General features: G+C 39.7%; 1 protein-coding gene across 1 annotated transcript; it reads left to right on the top strand.

Annotated features, from left to right (window-relative positions):
• The first annotated feature begins 12,601 nt into the window (after positions 1-12,601).
• On the top strand, positions 12,602-15,992 carry LOC121736187. Its single transcript, XM_042127275.1, has 2 exons — positions 12,602-15,885; positions 15,971-15,992. Exons 1-2 carry the CDS (start codon positions 12,602-12,604, stop codon positions 15,990-15,992), a joined length of 3,306 nt encoding a protein of 1,101 aa, XP_041983209.1.
• Positions 15,993-17,551: the final 1,559 nt, after the last annotated feature.

The following is a 17,551-nucleotide window of genomic DNA, read 5'->3' as shown; positions in this document are numbered from 1 at the left end:
GACGAGAAATTTATTTAAATAAGATTACTAGATCATAATTTTGTCTCTCACTCTCAAAATGTTGTCGTATTAATACTTGTTTTCTTAGGAAACAAAACTTAGGACAGTATGTCGTTACTCGTTAGCGACATGACGACATTTTATACAACTGATACAATGCAGACTTAAGTTGCCATTCCACATTCAAATCGTCGGATTTTAAATTTGGAACAGTGGAAACGTCATAAAACGTAATCGAATACGGTTTAGGAGGTGCTTGCGAGCAGCCGGCAGCACATTGCCAGCGTGTTGACATGCTAATGTTGCCATTTGTTGAAAACTTCCCTAAAAATGGGGAAATTTTCTTGTTATGCAGGTGTCATTTGAAGTGTTGTATTTGATAATGTGTGTCGGTTATATATATATTTAATATCAACTCCATAAGGAGGTCTAACGCCGCGCCGAAGAAAAGTAAGTGATACAAAAGATAGAAAAGTTATTCGCTCAAAAATTACATTATAAACTACGTGTATAAATTCCACAGTAAAGGCAATCAATACAAATTACCATACACGGAACACCAATTATGTATGTTTGTCTAAACGACCAAACTTACACAATAAACCGCACATGACACACGGCATGGGTTATAGCAACTTCACCATGACCTTAATTACAATCATGTAAGGTTCATATTCATAGAATCCCAAAAGTAGAATAACTCTGAATATAGGTAGTATTATATAGGTATACAGATTAATTTGATACTAGAGATCGCCCAATGGTCGAAATTTGACCTTAGTTTCAACGACATTAGGCCTACACGGCTATATTTTGTAAAAAAAAATATTGACTTTATAAATTTTTTTCAACTTTTGTCTCTGGGACTTATTTCAGACTGGCCGTGTAAGCATTGTCTAATAGTATATTAGATTCAATAAAAAAAAACTATAATCCATTTCCAATTTGTCAACTTGTTGTCAACAGACTTCAACCATAAATAAAAGAGTATAATTCGTATGTATAGACTTGTCACTCAAAAATCTGTCATTTCTCATGTGTGTGTATTGTAGTGTGTGTAATGTTTTATTTGTTAAAAAATGTATGATAAAAGCATAATTTCAAAATAATATTAGTTCGATGCACTCCTTCACCATATAAACTATAAATGTGCAAAATTTCATGCACCTACGTTTCCCCATTTTTCGTAAAAAGGGTTACAAAGTTTTTCGTTCGCGTATTAATATTATGATTATTGTTAAATGTGTTATGGAAATTAATAGCTTTTATGACTGACTGTTTAACATTATGTAAATTATGCAATTGTAATTAATATTATATTGATTGCAGGTAATAATAGTATGCTACATGAGAAAAATAGTCCATGTGGGAGAAAATTCGGCCCAATTTTTTAAAAATAACTTTTAGAATAAAACCTTTACCGGAGAAATACCACGTTCTCACAAAAAACTGGCGTGAAACAGCGCTTGCGCTGTGTTTCGCCGAGTGAGTGAGTTTACCGGAGGCATAATCCCCAACCTATTCCCTTCCCTACACTCCCCTATCCCCTTCATTTCCCATCCCTACCCTCCCCTATTACTCTATTCCCTCTTAAAAGGCCGACAACGCACCTGAAGCTCTTCTGATGCTGCGAGTGTCCATGGGCGACGGAAGTTGCTTTCCATCAGGTGACCTGTTTGCTCATTTGCCCCCTTATTTAATAAAAAAAAACATTGGACACCTAGGTAAGTACTGAATAACAGAATTTCTAAACTTTTTGTTAAATACATATTTATGAAGACTAAAATTTCACGAAATACTGTATTTTTCATAAAACGAAACTTGTATGTAAGATTTCCAAAAAAAAATGTAATAAATATTGCAATTTTTGGTTTACAATCCGGGGATGTGAGCACCGAGCAATATACCACACGCGTACGTTTCGCGCCCCGTAGAGAATTTTAATAAACGCAAATGAGGGTATTTGTGAAACATGGCGAGATCGTAAACGTATGTTCTGTGCTTTTATCCACATATTGTTTTTTTTTAATGAAAATCGGAAGGTAATTTTGAGCCCTAATTTATAATATAATCTAGCTAAAAGCCGAGCTTTGTGACTTGTTAGGGCTCGCGTCTTCACACCTTGACTGACTGATGATAACACATCTACAGCATAAATCAATAGGCGTGATAGTATTTCCGTAAAGTGTACCACAAAATAGTTGTGAAATATACTAGGGCTCGCTTCGCTCGCCCTGATAAAAATTTATGTATGTAAGTATTTAATTTTTTAGTCTCGCTAAAACTCGAGATCGGCTGAAGCGATTTGGCTAATTTTAGTCTTGAAATAGTCGTGGAAGTCCAAGTCCAGGGAAGGTTTATAATATTTTATAAGTGGCACGAAGTCTAATTAGAGAAAAAAAAAATATTTTGCTTTGAAAGAGGATAGTATGGAAAATGTACACCGTACATGTATTTGCAAAAAAAGTACAGTCATCATCAAAAGTTGGTATTGTTCGAAAATAACAAAAGTGTAAAAAAAATCAGATTTCAATAAAAATGTACAATCGTTGTACAAAAGTGAAAAATGTACAAAAAATCTGAATTCAATAAATGAACAATCATCGACAGAAGTGTTTATGCAAAAAAGCAGAATCCAATAAATTAAAATATATAATCATCGACAGAAGTGTTTATGCAAAAAATGCGAAACACAATATCGAGTTATTTAAATGACTATCGTCTCGGCCGACAAGGTGTCACTTGAGAATGTTTGCCTCACTTGGCTAATTGCCTTTCCCTGTAATCATATGCGAGCGCCACTGTTGCTGAGTACGCCACCGGATATGTTTGTCCGTCTGTCTTTATTCATGTCGTAAGCCCTTAAAGATTTTGTTTACTATCCATTTTAACACAAAAATCAATTGTAGTTACTTTTTTAAAAGGCTATTTTTATTTTAACTGAAAGAGTTAGAACATTTCTAAAATCCTAAAACCATTGACATTTACCATAACCATATCGTAATGAGCCGTCAATTTGGGGGTATAATACATGTGTTTAGGTATCAACATCACGGCCTAGCCGGTACCAACATTACGACTACAATCAATAATTTCCTATCACTGCAACACCCGCACCGGTTATTATGGAAAAAACAATAAGTACACTAGATTGTTGGGATGGATTAGTGTGGATATCCGTGCTTATTAATATTATAAATTCAACATTGTGTCTGTTAGTCAGACTAAGCCGATTGAAATGAAAATTTGTATGGAGATACTTTGAGAGGACGAGAAAGGACTATTAATTTTAATTGCGGTGCAATATACGGTTCCCGTGCGATAAACGACTTCTGGCAAAAAAGTAAATAAGTTTAGTTTTAATTTTGAGACAATGGTGCTTTTCAAATTGACCTAAACAAATGTGCATTTACCCAAAAAAATGTTATTAGAAACGAATTTACATAATCATAAATTACACGCAAACATCATCATTTTAAGAAAATAACTGAAAATACATTTTCTTCTACTTATTTTAATTTTAATATTCCTTGCAAATTAATTTATATATTGGCTTACTATAATTATGAAAACGACAAATAGAAACGAATATAAAAAATAAATAAAATATCCACACAATGCAAACGTACAGTCGGGCCTAGTGTAAAATCACAGATATAATTCTCATAATCCGCGCTGAGCTGCGTGCTTGTAACCTTTCACACCTCGCTCCGTGCGCGATTGTACCTCGACTCGAGTCTCGAGCCACACTCTACACAACTGTACTTTATTGATATCATTTTTCGAATCGAAAACAATTTCTTACTTAACTGTACTTTATTGATATCATTTTTCAGTTCGAAAGCAATTTGTTACTGAACTGTAGCTATAGCTTTGCCGAGAAAAAAAGCAATGGGTGATGGCTAAAGAGAAAAATATCCACAGACGAACATAATATAACCTCCTCCTTTTTGGAAGTCGGTTAAAAAACGTAACAGGAGACAGCTTACGCTTCTGACGCGCTGTAGAAAGAGAGGAGATATTACGTCATCTCTACATCCGACGTCTTATGAATTTTCAAACATGAGCTTCGGAACCTACTTTAAAGAACCATGTTGACTGTTCTAAGGTGTAACAAAACTAAGTGATAATACTTTAGGGTGTGTATGGGTCCCCTATATAGAGTTCACTGTAAAAGTAGCAGCGCTGAAAGAGTGACTTTTTTTCACCTTAGTGAGTATGGAAAAACTTATTACGCGTGGGTGCTTACTGCTTGCCCATACAAACCAAAAAAAATAGTTCTTTCAGCGCTGCAACTTTCACAGTGAGTCTATATGTATAAGGGACACATAATATACTCTAAAGTAGTATATATGGCACTTAGTTTTGTTACACCTTGTATCATCTATGGTATGATTCAGACTAACAACAAAGGTAGTGTAATAATTACACTCATTATTCTAAAGCAGAAAATAATAATAATATAATCTCATACAAATCAACTTCTGTACAAATCAATATAAATTATTAGTTATGTGTAGAGTTTATTTTATTGACATTTGAAGATTCTATGTAGCTTTTTAGTTTTCTATTTTCTAATATTATATAAAAACTAGCTATCCCGGCAAACGTTTCTTTGCCATACAAAGTATTTCGTCCGTTATTTTATTGAAGTGACTAAATAAATATGTCACCATGGCGACGTCCATCGCTATCCCGTCGCACAAACAATGGTTGCCGTCAGTCTCGAGTTGTATTGTAATAATTTACTATTATTTATTCAACAAATGCACTTATCAATATAATAAGTACCCAGTAGCCGATTCTCAGACCCACTGAATACGCATATAGGTTAAAATCAGTAAAGCCGTTTCGGAGGAGTACGTACCTAACATTGTGACACGAGAATTTTATATATAAGATAAGTTGGGTTTTCCTTCCTGATGCTATAACTCCAGAACGCACGAACCGATTTCCACGGTTTTGCATTCGTTAGAAAGGTCTCGGGCTCCGTGAGGTCTATAGAAAAAAAAATCAGAAAAACTTCAAGAGAAAAGCAGGAAAACAGGGAAAATCATTTTATGGCAATTTTATGGCAAAACAATGTTTGCCGGGACAGCTAGTTTAGTATAAAAAGTACTCTCATAATTAATGTTCCGTAACAAACAGACAGACAGACACACTTTCGCATTTATAATATTAGTATGGATAGAATGGATATTCGTCTATTAAGAGTGCGACTAACCCCAAAAATCAAACATCGTCCTTCTCTCTTCACATTCACGCCCGTCTTTCATATGCCAGGTGAAAAAGGAGGACGCGGATTCATCGCCAAAATAGTTTTTTCTCAATAACTCGATAAATATACAACGTTTTAAAAATCCGCTAGGTCGATCTCTCAATGATAGAATTTTATACAATGTGTTAAAATATTAACTTAGTTCAATGCACGGTTATGGCAATATATGAAAAAATCGTAAAAATTAGATGCATCTTTGTGATTTTTTCTATCGAGAAAATTTTAAGATATCGTGTTTTTGCTCAGATCGAATTCTCGAAAATATAATGTAGTATCTAATTTTAGAAAGTGAAACAATTCGGGGCTTATTTTCAAGTATAAAAATGAATAATAAAATCGACACTTATGGTTAGTCGCCCCCTTAATACACGCGTAAAAACCAAGAAAAACAATAAACCTTTTTGAACGAGGCGGGTGACACGGTGGCCGTGTCATCTACTTCTATGGCGTATGACACGGCTAACGCGTCACGAGAAAATTGTATGCCGCCACGACTGAAAGTCTTCAAAAATGAATCGGTTAGATAGAAGATAGGATGTGACTTGGCAGTTGCCACTTCATTTTATTAACCGACTTCCAAAAAGGAGGACGTTATAATTATGTTCGTTCCAGTGCTCGACCGATGGCGCAAAAGCAGGTCAGTAATCTCGTTTTAGTTTATATGACGTCAATAAATTGTAAATAAACAATTTGTTTGAGCGCAGATCACCGCAAGTAACGGCTACATATTTTCTCACGATCTACGCAGTTCCCGGTAAATCTAAAATGTGGACACTTTGTTAAAAATAACATTCGTCCAAAGTTCAGTTAGCACATAACTGCGCTGAAGTATCTGTGAAAGTTTAAACAGAGTTCCAAAAAAGGTTTTAACTGTATTCGCATGTTTTTTAGGGTTCCGTTCCAAAAAAAAGGTTTTAACTGTTTTGGCATGTTTTTATGGTTCCGTACGGGTAAAAACGGGACCCTACTTCGTTGTCTGTCCGTCTGTCTGTCTGCCTGTCTGTCTGTCTCCAGGCTGTAACTCAAGAACGGTAATAGCTAAAGATTTGAAATTTTCACAAAATATTATATGTATATCAAAAACAAAATAAAATTCATATTACGGGAGGCTCCCATACAATAAACGTGATTTTTTGGTAATTTATGCTCTATAACATAACTATATAGGTAGGTACTTGAATTTTTTACAAAATCCTTACTTAAATTGTGTACTTTAATATTTAAATTATAAAATGAAAAATTGAGTGGTACTGAACCCTTCGTGCGTGAGCCCGACTCGCACTTGGCCGATTATTTAATATTTAAATTTTTGTGATTGGTGTGTGTTTTTGCAGTTTCTAATCTACCTTAAAATTATTGGCATAATTTTAAGGTAGATTTAGATAGATTGATTGAAACAAAATCTGTTCAAATAAAGCTAGGACCACAATATTTTCTTGAATTCGGAAAAAAATATTATAATAATATTTTTGATTTGACACGTTGCGATTTCAGCTTTACTTACTGCAAAAATTAATTTTCAGGGCTCTACATTTCTAATGAATTTATAATTTTCGAATATTTTTACAACTCACTCCCTTAAACACAAGATATGAATAGCGACAAGAACTAAATTCGATAAGAGTACAGTAAAATCACTAGCAGCAAGACTAGTGATGATATTATGTGGATGATAGAGTGGCCAGCCTATACCCGAGACCTCAAGAAAACATGTCAAACAATTTTTACCGAGCAATTTGCCACAAAATAAATCGACTTATTCGATTTGAGAATCGATTCGAGATTCAAAAAATAATCTGTCATCGGAATGAATCGAATGATCGGCCAATTTCGCCACCCGCAGCCAATCAGACGCGCCGATGAGATCGGACGGTCCTGTGTGGTACAAGTTATAGAATGTTACGATAATGCTATAAAGAAGTGGTATGAACTGCTCTGCTTTTATAATTGGAACGAAGTTCCTTATCGCACGTTGCGAAAGAAGGGTCGACGGAACAAGAAGGGTAGACAGAACGACACTTTTTGACCGACACTTATTTTAGTACCTGCGAGTAGGGGCAGAGGGCGTTGATGTGGTGGTGGGAAATAGGTATGTGGTAGCTTTAATAATATAATATCTAGAAAAGTTTTACGGACTGAGCCTGCTCAAAGTTATTCAGTATTTATCATACCTGTACATTTAACAATATGGTAGCGAAAATAAACGTCAAGTCAGACAGTCTTATATTGACCTCAGTATGTTTATTGCAAGTAGATATCCTACTCAATATAAGATTCGGAACAAGATATACATTGCAATTTGCACATGATCTTTCTCCCGCTCCCGCCTATACCTAGCACCACACAGCATCCAAGAACGCCGCCCTATAATTCCAATACTTACCAACATTACCTTGGACTATTATAATGTATTATGGAATATTATTTTATGCCTCTACCCCGAGCGTTATGGCCGTTTTCGCGGCTAAAAATACCCAGTGTGCACCCATCTTTATCCACCTGTCGTCCGCGCACGCAATAATGACGTCTATGACAATGGAACATGAGTTATAATTGCTTAATTTCAACACTTGGTGGTACAGAATGTGATATGGCTGGGGTTACCATAAGTTTTTAATAATCATGGAAATATTGGTACGTGACTTATGGTTGTATTTGAAGCACATTCTTAAATTTAATAGAAAGCAGTACAGTGAGCAATGAGCATTCTTAAAAGGATGTTTTGGTACGTGACCGAAATTAGAACTAACACAATCTTATAAATTGTCAATAATTGAGAAACAGTTGGACACAAAGAAAGAAATTTAAGAATTCACACCTTTTCACTGTCATTGAAATTTTATCATTTTGCATGTTTGATGTGTCATAATGAATTAACTCTGCTGCCATTTTGAATGACTGCTATTTTGTATTCACGGCCCATGACAATGTCATTTAAGAACCAAAAACACTTGTAGGTCTAAGGGGGATATTACATTATCATTTATATTGGATCATTTCTATGATCAAATATAGGATCCAATATATATGATCATTTGATCATATCTGCGTATTACATTATCATATTTCATTGATCCTATTTTACGTCATATGTGGTTTCAATAGCCAATGGAGACCGCTAACGCTGACAGGTATTAACGTCAGGGTTACTAGATGTCAGAGAATTCGATTTGTCAAAAGACATCGTCATTTTTAATATGGCTTGTTTTTTGTTATTTCAGCAAGATTATCCAAGTATATAATTAGAAAAATAATTAGATTACATTATTTGAAACGTATTAACGAACAAGAAATTAAAAAATCTTTTTATATTAAATAACTGGCAACACCTATTTCTATGACCGTATTGGATTCAATCTCTCAGCAAATATCAAAAATCTATGATCAAGGAAGAAATGAATCATATGTCTATATTACATTATCCAATATCATTGACTCAATGATCTCGGATCCAATATACATATATGATAATCTAATATCTAATAAGAGCAAGCGCTCATAAAAAGTCAAAATAAATCTTATTAAATCAAATAAATCTAACAAAGTTTTGCAAAAAAAACTTCTCTAAAAGTCTGCTCTACTTCTAAAATCTAAATGGTCGGAACTCAGAACAAAACAAACTTATCCGCATTTTTCTCACACTCGTGGTGACTATATTAATGGTTGATTGTATGATAAACGCGTACTATAGCCAATACTCATATAATTTATGAAGAACAAGATACATTAGCGTTTAATTGTAGATGGCACTGACCGAGCGGAGATGAGGGCAAAAACTATACTGAGGTGTGTTGCTTGTTCTTGTGGCGAGTGGCGACACGTTACTCGCCATAGTACGTTTAGTTAGTAAAATTGACGAAAGCATCTTGGCTGAGCTCCTATGTATTCATTGATGTAAGCATCTTGGTTAAGAGGAGTCCACGCCGCCCTTTTTTCCATACAAACGTTGTCCCCTGTTTCCTCCCTGGATAATGGTAGTAGAGTTATAATTTTTTTCCTGAACATCAACGGCCACTAATACAATGTCCCTATGTTTTCTTTTTTTCATAATTTAATTATTAAATAAGATATGAACGTTCAAAAACCCAAAAAAATGGCCAGATTTTCCGCTGTGTTCCAACATCCAGAAAACAGACTTGGCTAGATTTTATAAAAAAAAAAAAACATAGGAACACAGCTCAAGCCTTTCTTTAATCTTTAATGAAAAAAGTACTTAAATTGGTTAAGTTTTGGAGAAGGAATCAGGGGACAACGAATCGTTGATTTTCTGCAGTTGTCTCCATCGCGTTCTGCGGTATAGGCTTGAGGTAAGGGAGACAGCTATAGATATTACGCGTACTTTTTTTTCATTTCTCTAGCCCCTGGTGTATCCTCTTAAAGCCGAAAGATACATGGGTAAGACTTATAATAATTCTCAAGAATTTCAACATTAAGTGAAAAATAAAACGTCAAATAGCATACATGCAAGCCGTCTTAGTGCCATGGTTTCTTGGCTTTTGTAAATTCCACTGAACAAGTTAGACTATAAAATCACGGGATTTGACAAAGTACTGCAATGCATTGTTGCAAATGACTTGTCACTTATCTACTGAATGGCTAAAGACTTTACCATCCGAGCTCTACTTTTTAGGGTTCCGTAGCCAAATGGCAAAAAACGGAACCCTTATAGATTCGTCATGTCTGTCTGTCTACCTGTCTGTCTGTCTGTCCATCCGTATGTCACAGCCACTTTTCTCCGAAACTATAAGAGCTATACTATTGAAACTTGGTAAGTGGATTTAGTCTGTGAACCGCATTAAGATTTTGATACAAAAATGGAAAAATTATTAAAAATTTTAAGGATCCCCATAGGTACAAGTTACAACTAAAACAATTTTTTTTTTTGTATCAGTTGTACCTATGCGTGTGGGGTATCTATGGATAGGTCTTAAAAAATCATATTGAGGTTGCTAACATCATTTTTTCTAACCTGAATAGTTTGCAAGAGATGTATCCCCCCCCCCCTCTAACTTCTAAAGTAGGGGCATGATAAGTCTAAAAAAAATATATGATATACATTACTATAAAAACTACCAACCAAAATTGGTTTGAACGAGATCTAGCCAGCACTTTTTTTATACGTCAAAAATGGTAAACCTTAATTTCACCTTCATTAAATCAACTGAAATATAATTTAAATAAATCAAAAACCTTTTAATTTCAAAAAGATAAACCTTATTGCTGCTGCGGAACCCTCCATGGGCGAGTCCAACTCGCACTTGGCCGGTTTTTTTCTCTACCTTTGCGATTTGAAGACCAATTAAAAGACAGTAGCTTCTCCGAAAGGCCAGTTCACACTTACAATTGTAAATGGACTTTTAATAAACGATAAGACTTATCCGGTACAAATCGGCGCCTCAAAGCCACCATCACTATCTCGACGCATAAACTTAAGATAGTAATTAACACTAACAGCCTGTTAGTTTATCAGCAGATAACCGAGATTATAAATAAGGCGAAATCTGATACATACGGAATACCAACACGGGAATCGGCTTAATCTTTTTACAGTCGTTTTGTAAGGTACCATTTTGTAATTGCAGTGTGAATACGCCTTTACCGCAAAGGACAAAGTGGCAGTTGACACATTTTCCCGCCAATTTCTCGTAACCTCTATATCTATATATATATATATATATATATATATATATATATATATATATATATATATATATATATATATATATATATATATATATATATATATATATATATATATATATAAAAATGGATTTTCAATTGTGTTAGTAACGCTAAAACTCGAAAACGGCTGAATGGATTGGGCTAATTTTAGTCTTAAATTCGTAGAAGTCTAGGGAAGGTTTTAAAGTGACACGAAGTTCATCGGGACAGCTAGTAAGTCCATAATAGTATATTTGCGTTTAAGACAATAAATCAACACATAGCCCTTGCTATTCACCAATTTTGGAGTGAACCAAGGAATCCATACGCATCAGTATTGTAAATAATAGCTTAGTTTTATTCCCTCCTTTTGTTTACACTTAGATTTAAGATTTCATATTAGTAATTCCTATTGGAAAATGTTTATCTTGTGTCTCATTTTTATAATATTGCTGTCCCTTTCGCACGGGAATGTAGTGTGTTTCACACAATTGCTATTGCTGTATCTTTCTTGCATAGTTGCACTCGAACTATTGTTGTCTCTTTTTTACATGGCTTTGTTTTACATATTTTATTGTTTATTTATCTTATAAGAATGTTTGTTTACCATTATATTAGCTTATAAGAATCCCATTTGATGTCATATTATGTGTAAAATGTTATATTTCAATAAACGGACTGCATTCGTTCGACAACAACCGATAGAACCCCACGGGCTCTAACGGTACAAATTTCATATATAAACACGCACTTTCTCGGTGCATACACATTCACTTCCGACAAGCCAAGCAGATGCATGCGTAAGCCCTGCTCCACCACACTCCGCTCCAAGCAGTACCAAGTTCACTCCTGTGTTTCCTTCTCGTCTCCTGCACCTCCTTCTCCAGGAATCTTCCATCCGGCATCCTTCACCCTTCAAGATACAGTCCACTGCTCTACCACCCGGCGACCACGGCCCCGCCGAGTTTGTCGTGTCGCCAACAACTGGTCCTTCAGAAGCCGGATCACTGCGTCAGCTCGTGAAGAAAGAAGCTCGCCCTGAAGATTGCAGCCAGCCCTGGAGAAGAGAGAAGCTCGCCCTGAAGACGGCAGCCCAGTCCCGGAGAAGAGAGAAGATTGAAGAGAGAAAACACAGGAGAAGAGACGAAGCCCCTGCAGCCAAGGCCAGCGTCTACCTTCTGAAGAAAGAAGAAAGAAACAAGTACGCGCGAGTGTTGGTGGTTGGCTTTGCTTACCTCCACCAATTACTTGGAAGCAATCCTCATTTACGTGCGTGGCCACCTAGCGGTGTTAAACGGCCCCTGCAGAGCGCACGGAAGCATTGTGGACGACCTGACGCCTCCACACACCTACCCAGGTGAACAGTCAGACCCCGCCGGCACGGTACGGTAACGCTCTGGGGCCACAAGTTGGCACGCAACGACGGGTGCGGACATTCCTCCCGCACTCTGATGCACCCGTGAGCGCCCGCGCCCTCTACCGGGAGGTTCCTACCTTCCTGTTCCCTGCATTCCTATTCCCGGTTCGGCGTCACCGCGGTAGCAAGCTGACCGGGCTGTTAGTAGTAGGCTCGGTAGGTCGCGTTACGTATACTTAGGTAAAGACATTAAGTGAAGTGAAAGTGAAAAGTGTTAGTTTTAAGGTTAGGGCCCCTCGTGCGCAATGGAGAACGCGCGTGTGTTGCGCTCGGGCAAGTCCACGCCCTCGCGGGAAGAGACGCCATCGTCAGGGCAGACCACGACCCACGAGACCAACACATGGAGCAGAGGCACCGGCGTTGAAGACACGACGGAGAGCAGCACGCGTACCGACGCTAGGGCCAAACTAAATTCAGTACCCGCACAAATCGACAACGTAGTCGAAAATGTAGGAAGTGCGCCGGGCACTATAGTTAACGTCCCCGGGGACAGAGCGAGCAGCAAATTATCCGCGTTGCAGGCCGAATTAGAGCATCACAACTCCGAACTAGCACGGGCTAGGGCGGCGTCCGCAGCTGCCATGAGTCGGCTGGAAATAGCTAGGATAGAGCTAGGAGAATCCACCGACGCGAACCAGCCACCCAGATCGAATAAAACCCGAGTTGAAGGCTGGATCTCGGAGCAATGTGTTAGGCCGTCAACAAGCGCTCAAAACCCGGGACGAGACCCGCGTCCGACCGAAAACATCGAACCGCGCGCCGGTAACACGTCGCTTAGCGACATGACATTGCTAGCCAACGCGATAGTTCAAGCGGTCAATTCGAGTAGGTCGGAAGCGACGCCTAAATTCATTCATGAGTTGCCCCACTTCGACGGAACAATTACGGAGTGGATGGCGTTTAAATCCGTTTTTAATGACACCGCGGATATGTTCTCGGACATTCAAAATGTAGCTAGGTTAAGAAAAGCATTAAGAGGCGCGGCCCGCGAAACAGTTAGAGCTTTGCTATACACAGTATCGGACCCGTACGAAATAATAGATACGCTAGAACGGCGATACGGCAGGCCAGAACTACTTATTCTCTCCGAAATCGAAAACATAAAACGTTTACCCCGTATGACGGAAGACGGGCGCAATGTTAGTAGTTTCGCGAGTAAAATATCAAACACGGTAGCGGCCATAAAGTCACTTAACCAGCCACAATATTTGTATTCTCCCGAGTTAGTGGGTCGAATAGTCGACAAGTTAAATATTATTTTAAAATATAAGTGGTACGAGTTCAAATCTGAACGACCCGGAGCACCGGAGCTCGAATTAATGGCTAGATTTTTAAATATTATGGCGGATCAGTGCGGCGCGATGTTCGCGTACGAAACAGCTAGGGAGGAAAGGAGAGGCAAGATGAAACCTCGCGCGGTAAACACGACTCGCACACGGACTCATAGATCGACGCGTTATGATAGCGATAGTTCCTGTGATAGATCAGATTGCGAAGTCACGTACGAGCCGCGTAATACCGTAGCAGCCGCGTTCAAACCCTCAGCTAAAAAGGCCGAACCATTCAGGCCGAAGCATCGCACGCCGCGCCCCGCGACAGAGGCGCCACGCTCCGCGACGGAAGCGCCGTCAAACTCGTCCAATAGAAATAATTGTCCCGTATGTTCAGGCTCCCATACGACTATTAATTGTGCAGATTTTATTAAACTTAGCGTATCGGAGAGATGGGACGCAGCTAAAAATAGTAAACTTTGCTTTAGATGTCTAAATAACTCGCACGGGCGAACTTTCAGATGTAAATATATTCCGTGCGGCATAAACGGTTGCGAAGCGTCTCATAATAAGCTATTACACGGCAGCGGCAGTGCAGCGCCGCCCGCAAGCGGCAATGTTAGCTCAATAAATCACGTTCGTGCGTCAAACACCTACCTCAAAGTAGTGCCGGTTGAGATAAGTGGCCCAGTGGGCACCACCGCTACATACGCCTTGCTGGACGAGGGCTCTACATTGACCCTAGTTGAGCGTACGGTAGCGGACAGTGTAGCACCCAGGGGTCGCAGCCAGCTACTTAAGTTGGAAGGGGTAGGCGGTAACCAAATTGACGACCCCGAATCGTGCAACATATCGCTAACAATCCGCGGCGCGTGTAGTCGAAATCTAGAAAAAATGAACGCAAGCACGATTAGTAATTTGAATCTTACGCCGCAGTCCGTAAGCAAGGACCTAGTTAGACAGTGCAGCCACCTAGAGGAATTAGAAGACGAACTGTGTTACGAGCAGGCTAAACCTACGATACTCATCGGCCAAGATAACTGGCACTTAATTACGTCTCGACAATTACGTATCGGAAATAAGGGCCAGCCAGTGGCGTCGTTAACTAAATTAGGATGGGTCCTGCACGGGCAGGACGCAAGCTCGCGTAATTTAAATAATATTCAGTTCATAAGTCATGTAAGAACGTCGCAGTCCGAGGATCCCGCGTTAGAATTGATAAGGAATTATTTTAGCATAGAGTCGTTAGGTATAGAGCCGCGTAAACCTAAAGCGGATCCGGACGAGCGCGCGTTAACTGTTTTAAATAGAACTTGCAATAAAATGAACGATTGCGATCGGTATGAGTCAGGCTTATTGTGGAAAACCGACAATGAAGTAATGCCGGACAATAAGAAACAAGCTCTAAGCCGTCTGTACAATCTAGAGAACAAATTAGATAAAAACTTAAACTTAAAAATAGAGTATTCGAAACAAGTAAATAACTTGCTAAGTTCGGGTTACGCAGAACTAGTGAGCACCCCAGCCACATCACCTCGCACCTGGTACTTACCTCATTTTTCAGTGGTTCATCCCCAAAAAGGTAAGGTGCGACTGGTTTTTGACGCTGCGGCTAAATGTGGGGGAAAATGCTTGAATGATGCGCTACTAACCGGGCCCGACTTATTGCAGTCGCTTTTCGGCGTTTTAGTTAGGTTCCGCGAAGGAAAAATAGCAGTAGTAGCAGACATCAAAGAGATGTTCTTACAAATAAAAGTGATTGAGTCGGATCGCGACAGCCTTCGTTTTCTGTGGCGAGGCGACGATAGAAACATCCCCCCGCGAGAATACCGTATGACCTCGCTTATTTTTGGGGCGGCCTCATCGCCGTGCGTGGCCATTCATGTTAAAAATAAAAACGCGCAAAACTTTAGTTCAGAGTACCCGAAGGTAGCTAAAGCTGCGGAACGGAACTTTTATATGGACGATTACTTAGACTCATTCAACGACGCGGACGAAGCCAGGCAAGCGGTCAATGCCATGTATAGGATTAACTTAGGCGCTTCGTTCGAGTTACGCGGTTGGGCGTCGAATGTGCCCGAAGTAATAAAAGACGTTTCCGATAAGCGAATTAGCGGCGCGACGACTTTAGGAAAAAGCGATACAGAGAGGACTTTAGGTCTCATTTGGAACCACGCTCGCGACACTCTAGGATTTAACGTGAATCTCAGAAACACGCCATCTAATGTAATTTCAGGGGAAATTTTACCCACCAAGAGGCAAGTCACTAGCGCCGTCATGTCGGTTTTCGACCCGTTAGGATTAGTTTCGCCGGTAACTATGGTAGGTAAGTGCCTCATTCAGGAAATATGGCGTAGTGGCGTAGGTTGGGACGATCCTATAACTAAGGAACACCACATTACGTGGATGTCGTTTATTAATAATTTAAACTTGCTGAGGACTTTCGAAATAGAAAGATACGTACCTGCCCCGCCCTCTGGCGAGGGGGAGTTACACATATTTTGCGATGCTAGCGAAAAAGTTTATTCGGCCGCAGTTTATTTCGTTAGCATGAATAATAACGCAAAGACGGCTAGATTAGTTACGGGAAAGGCGAAAGTAGCGCCGTTAAAACCAATTTCGATACCGCGATTAGAATTGCAAGCCGCGGTTCTTGGTTCCCGCTTAGCAGAGTCAGTAAAACGGGAATCTGACTACAAAATTACAAAGTCGTATTACTGGTCGGATTCAAAAACGGTATTAGCTTGGATTAGGTCCGATCCGCGTACTTTCAAGTCGTTTGTCGCGCACCGGCTAGCCGAGATCGAAAGTACAACGACCCCGGCCGACTGGCGATGGGTGCCGAGCGCCGACAACGTCGCGGACGACGCTACCAAGGGCATTCCGGTGAATTTTAGTTCGACACACAGATGGTTTACAGGACCTAGCTTTATTTTAGACGACCCCGCGACATGGCCGTGCGAAAAGCGGACCGCGGTTCCCTTACCCCCTTCAGGGGAGGAGAGAATAATTAAGCAGGTTCACGTCTGTGTAGACCATGTAAATAACGATTACTTGCCTAAAGTTGAAAGGTTTTCGAAGTATAAGCGCCTGGTACGCGCTGCTGCCACCGTCTTGCTCTCGGCTGAGGCATTTAAAGCCAAATTGCTCAAGAGAAAAGTAAATACGGAAATCTCTCCTGATCACATCAGACTAGCAGAATTACTGCTTATCAAGAGGAGTCAGAACATCTCGTTCGCGGACGATATAAAGACGATAGAGGCTGGGCAACGACCTCCGAAGAGGTCCCCCTTTCACAAACTTGCTGTGAAACTCGACCGCAGCGGGATATTATACCTCGATAGCAGAGTTAAGGAAGAATATAATCTGCCTGTCCTACATGCGAAGGAAGAATTTACCCGACTGTTAGTGCATCACACGCACGCAGTATTTAACCACGGCAATCACCAAACCGTGATGAACGAGCTCCGACAGCGCTACCACATAATTGGACTACGCAGCATCCTTCGCTATATATGCAACAAGTGTCAATGGTGTAGAACCTACAGGGGAACTCCCTCTAAAATTCCTCTGGGTGACTTACCTCCTGAAAGACTGGCCCACAATCAGCCGCCGTTCACAGCCTTGGCGGTTGACTATTTTGGCCCAATGCAAGTCACGATCGGGCGAAGACACGAGAAGCGGTGGGGCGCACTTTACACGTGCCTCACCACTCGGGCCGTGCATCTGGAGCTGGTGCCTTCCCTATCTGCATCCTCCATGATCATGAGCTTGCGCCGAATGATGTCCCGCCGTGGCACTCCGACGGTCATATATAGCGACAACGGAACCAACTTCGTGGGCGCCGAGAAAGAAGTGACGGAAGCTCTTCAACAAAATGACGACGCGATGAAGGTCTTCGCCTCCGGAAAACAGATAATTTGG

This window comes from Aricia agestis, chromosome 18, assembly GCF_905147365.1.
Source record: "Aricia agestis chromosome 18, ilAriAges1.1, whole genome shotgun sequence".
Classification (NCBI taxonomy): Eukaryota; Metazoa; Arthropoda; class Insecta; order Lepidoptera; family Lycaenidae; genus Aricia; species Aricia agestis.
Note: the sequence above shows the minus strand (reverse complement) of the source record. Positions and strands in the feature narration are given on the sequence as shown.